We start from the raw sequence: 4,961 nt of genomic DNA on the forward strand, positions 1-4,961 counted from the left end.
TACTCCTCTGAGACATCACTCAACCATGGTATCTCTACTCCTCTGAGACATCACTCAACCATGGTATCTCTACTCCTCTGAGTCATCACCCAACCATGTTATCTCTACTCCTCTGAGACACAACCATGGTATCTCTACTCCTCTGAGACATCACTCAACCATGGTATCTCTACTCCTCTGAGACATCACTCAACCATGGTATCTCTACTCCTCTGAGACATCACTCAACCATGGTATCTCTACTCCTCTGAGACTTCACAACCATGGTATCTCTACTCCTCTGAGACTTCACAACCAAGTCATTGAGATTTTTTCAGTTTTTAAAATATATCATATTCTTGTTATAGTAACAACATAGTGAGATGGAGAGATATTTACCTTCAACCTGCTATGGAAGTACAGAATGAGTCTACAAAGTGTTGGTAACAGAGCCAAAGAAAGGTGAGTCTTCTGAGAGACCTCCTCCTACAAACTGTGTGTTAGTCCTATGGGGAAACAAACTTCGAGTAGCAGCTGATTTGCCAGCCCTCCAGGAGGATAGCACTCCTATATCAAAAGCTCAATGTCTCTTCAGCCATGTAGCATGCTGTTTCTATGCAGAGAAATCTCATGGACTGGCTAATGCTCACAGTGGGGTCCCATTAAGCTAGGCTTGGGGTCCAGTGTTTTTGGGTCTTTGCTCCCAGTAAAGCCACAGCATGCTGCTCGTCTAACCCAGGAGCGTGTGAAGAGCAGAGCCATCAGCAGCCATCATAACTCTATCTTTAATGGGCAAAGAGTTGTTAAATTTATGAGTGGATAAAATAGTAATGATAAGAGTAATAAGATATCCTGTATCTATAATTCACAGTCTGTCTCTGTGTTGGTGTTTGACCCACCCTGAGTGAAGCCCAAAGCAGCAAACACCCCGAGTCTCAGCTCGTGGTCGCGCTGCGTGCCGTTGACCGGCGGCTCATCAGCCCACAGGCTAAGCCAATAGCTGTAGGCCAACGAGGCGGCCTGCTGGAAGGCACAGAGGAAGATGATGGTCATGATGAAGGTAAGGCCGACGGTCCTGAAGTATTCTCTGTACACCTGCAGCCTCACCTGTCCACAGAAGAACACCAACTCATCAATAAATAGATCAAACTGATAGAGTCAGAGAGAAGTGTTTTCTTTGCTTTTATAACTCATTTATGAATTTATCAAAAACTTTTATTCTTCAAAAATTGACAAATCAATGTTGGCGTAAAGTTTCATTCTGCTGATCATCTTCTGCTCAGCTCTCTGTATCTATCTGTACTCAGATTACCTTTTCTTTTAGTTTACCACTTTCATCTTTTACTGACTCAACACACCTTCGAGGTGTTGCATAATAGCATTCACACTACGATGCTCGCATTGGATGGCTGTCCTCAGTTTGTCTATGTATACTGTATCTGCTCCTAACAAATACACCATAAATACATCAAACTAAAAGCTGCTCATTAAAATTCAACACACTCTGCAGGGTTCACCCTCAGACTGATTAACTCCTGATTATTAGAACGACATGTCAGAGTTACAGAAACAGACTTCATGTGTACGTATGTCATCTTCATCTTATCTAGAGGTGAACTGAAGTTTGTTCTCTGAAAGGTTTCAGGGTTAGCAGAAGAAAAGAAGCTTCAGTGACTGAAATCTGAATTAAGTTTAAATATTTATAGTAAATTAAAAACATGACTCACCCTGCCTGTGTGAGCTTTATCAGCTTCTGTTAGTTTCCCAGCATTCTCAGCGTCCAGATCCACATCCTCCTCCATCACCTGAACACTGCTCATATCACAGCTGCAACACACACACACACACACACACACACACACACACACACACATAAACACACACATAAACATGAACACTGCTCATATCACAGCTGCAACACACACACACACACACACACACATGAACACACACATAAACATGAACACTGCTCATATCACAGCTGCAACACACACACACACACACACACACACATGAACACACACATTGTTATATATCATTCTCACACTCACACGTACATAAACACACACATATTAATATCAGGAAATGTAATCGTTCTAAATTTAACATTTAGTTTGTTTTGACTGCAGATGCATCATATCTTGTATCAAAAACAATGACACAAAATAAACCTGAAGATTGAATATTTATCACAAAGAAACAAATACATAAACATCATTAAATACAAATAAATATTGATACAAACCCAAAATAAATTTAAATGTAAATGAATAAAAAGGTAATTTTTACATGTTTTTAAAACTGCTTACACACTCTGATGAGAAATACAGTAAACATCCTAACACATGACTCCATCTCCATAAAGACACACCCTTATCCACAAACATTAAACCATCACTTCAGAAAACATCGTCTGTGTTCACAGTTCATCACTGCATCCACAAAGCCAGGTCTACACTGAACCATGCAAAGAGGAAACCATATATAAACCTGATCCAGGACCACAGAGACTCCTCTGGACCTGAGCCTGTTTAAGATGGACTGAGGGGAAAACTGTCCTGTGGTCTGATTAAATCCTGGACTCTGTGTCCTCCGCTCTAAAAAGGAGAGGGACCATCCGGCTTGTTATCAGCTCACAGTTCAAAGCCAGCGTCCCTGATGGGATGGGGATCATAAGAGTCCATGGCAAGGGGAGCTTCCAGACCTGTGAAGGCTCCATTAATGCTGAACAACATCTACAGGTTTAGTAGCAAAACATGCTGCCATCCAGACCATGAGGTCTTCAGGAAGACCTTACAGGTTACAGCAACACAACACCAAACCACATTCTGCACGGACTACAACAGCATGGCTCTGTAGAAGAAGAGTCCAGGTACTGGACCGGCCTGCCTGCAGTCCTGACTCGTCCCCCACTGAAGACATTTGGAGCATCATGAAACTAAGAACACCAAAAAGGAGACCCTGAACTGTTGAGCAGCTGAAATTCTCTATCAGGCAAGAATTGAATTTCCACTTTAATAACTGTGAACTCTTTGAGTAGTTTGTTCCTAAAGTTTATTTTTTAATCTCCTGAGTGAAGTTTGTGTTTTACCTCCATCAGCTGTTCCTGAGAGAGATCGAAATCTGTCATACTGAGCCGAGACACCGACTTCCTGCTGCTGCAAATAAACACAAATAACACAAAGTAATACAAATAATTACAGAATACCAAATAAATACATAGTACACCAAATAAATACAAATAATACAAATAACAAAATAATACAAATAATACAATAAACACAATAAATACAAATAAATACAAATAAATACAATAAACACAAATAAATACAATAACACCAAATAAACACAATAAATACAAAATAAAACAAATAAACACAATAAAGACAATAAATACAAATAAACACAAATACATACACATAAATACAATCAACTACAAATGAAATACAAGTAACTACAAATAAATACAAATAAACACAAAGAATACACAATCATAAATACAAATAAATACAAATAAACACAAATAAACACAAATAAATACAAATAAATACAAATAAACACAAATAAATACAAATAAACACAAATAAACACAAATAAATACAAATAAATACAAATAACACAAATAATACAAATAAATACAAATAAACACAAATAAACACAAATAAATACAAATAAACACAAATAAACACAAATAAATACAAATAAATACAAATAAACACAAATAAACACAAATAAATACAAATAAATACAAATAAATACAAATAAACACAAATAAATACAAATAAATACAAATAAATACAAATACACACAAATAAACACAAATACACACAAATAAATACAAATACACACAAATAAACACAAATACACACAAATAAATACAAATACACACAAATAAATACAAATAAACACAAATAAACACAAAGAAATACAAATAAATACAAATAAACACAAATAAACACAAATAAATACAAATAAATACAAATAAATACAAATACACACAAATAAACACAAATACACACAAATAAATACAAATACACACAAATAAACACAAATACACACAAATAAATACAAATACACACAAATAAATACAAATAAACACAAATAAACACAAAGAAATACAAAGAAATACAAATAAAAGAAAATTTATGTTAGTTTATGTCCTGGTTAGTTTAGTTACAGTAGTTTATGTCCTGGTTAGTTTAGTTACAGTAGTTTATGTCCTGGTTAGTTTAGTTACAGTAGTTTATGTCCTGGTTAGTTTAGTTACAGTAGTTTATGTCCTGGTTAGTTTAGTTACAGTAGTTTATGTCCTGGTTAGTTTAGTTATAGTAGTTTATGTCCTGGTTAGTTTAGTTATAGTAGTTTATGTCCTGGTTAGTTTAGTTATAGTAGTTTATGTCCTGGTTAGTTTAGTTATAGCAGTTTATGTCCTGGTTAGTTTAGTTAGAGTAGTTTATGTCCTGGTTAGTTTAGTTATAGTAGTTTATGTCCTGGTTAGTTTAGTTAGAGTAGTTTATGTCCTGGTTAGTTTAGTTATAGTAGTTTACATCCTGGTTAGTTTAGTTAGAGTAGTTTATGTCCTTGTTAGTTTAGTTACAGTAGTTTATGTCCTGGTTAGTTTAGTTAGAGTAGTTTATGTCCTGGTTAGTTTAGTTAGAGTAGTTTATGTCCTGGTTAGTTTAGTTAGAGTAGTTTATGTCCTGGTTAGTTTAGTTATAGTAGTTTACATCCTGGTTAGTTTAGTTAGAGTAGTTTATGTCCTTGTTAGTTTAGTTACAGTAGTTTATGTCCTGGTTAGTTTAGTTACAGTAGTTTATGTCCTGGTTAGTTTAGTTATAGCAGTTTTTGTCCTGGTTAGTTTAGTTATAGTAGTTTATGTCCTGGTTAGTTTAGTTATAGTAGTTTATGTCCTGGTTAGTTTAGTTATAGTAGTTTTTGTCCTGGTTAGTTTAGTTATAGTAGTTTATGTCCTGGTTAGTTAG

At 35.4% G+C, this 4,961-nt stretch overlaps 1 protein-coding gene across 1 annotated transcript in view; it reads right to left on the minus strand.

Annotated features, from left to right (window-relative positions):
* Nucleotides 1-273: 273 nt before the first annotated feature.
* LOC117809898 (multidrug resistance-associated protein 1-like) overlaps nucleotides 274-4,961 on the minus strand; it is a gene marked incomplete at its 5' end in the record, with an annotated part of 11,754 nt that continues 7,066 nt past the window's right edge. Inside the window, 2 exons of the mRNA XM_034679407.1 lie at nucleotides 274-1,086; nucleotides 1,707-1,806. Coding sequence (XP_034535298.1) covers nucleotides 838-1,086; nucleotides 1,707-1,806 — 349 coding nt within the window. The remainder of the gene's footprint in view (nucleotides 1,087-1,706; nucleotides 1,807-4,961) is intronic.

The sequence above is a fragment of the Notolabrus celidotus genome, unplaced genomic scaffold, assembly GCF_009762535.1.
Source record: "Notolabrus celidotus isolate fNotCel1 unplaced genomic scaffold, fNotCel1.pri scaffold_537_arrow_ctg1, whole genome shotgun sequence".
NCBI classification, from domain to species: Eukaryota; Metazoa; Chordata; class Actinopteri; order Labriformes; family Labridae; genus Notolabrus; species Notolabrus celidotus.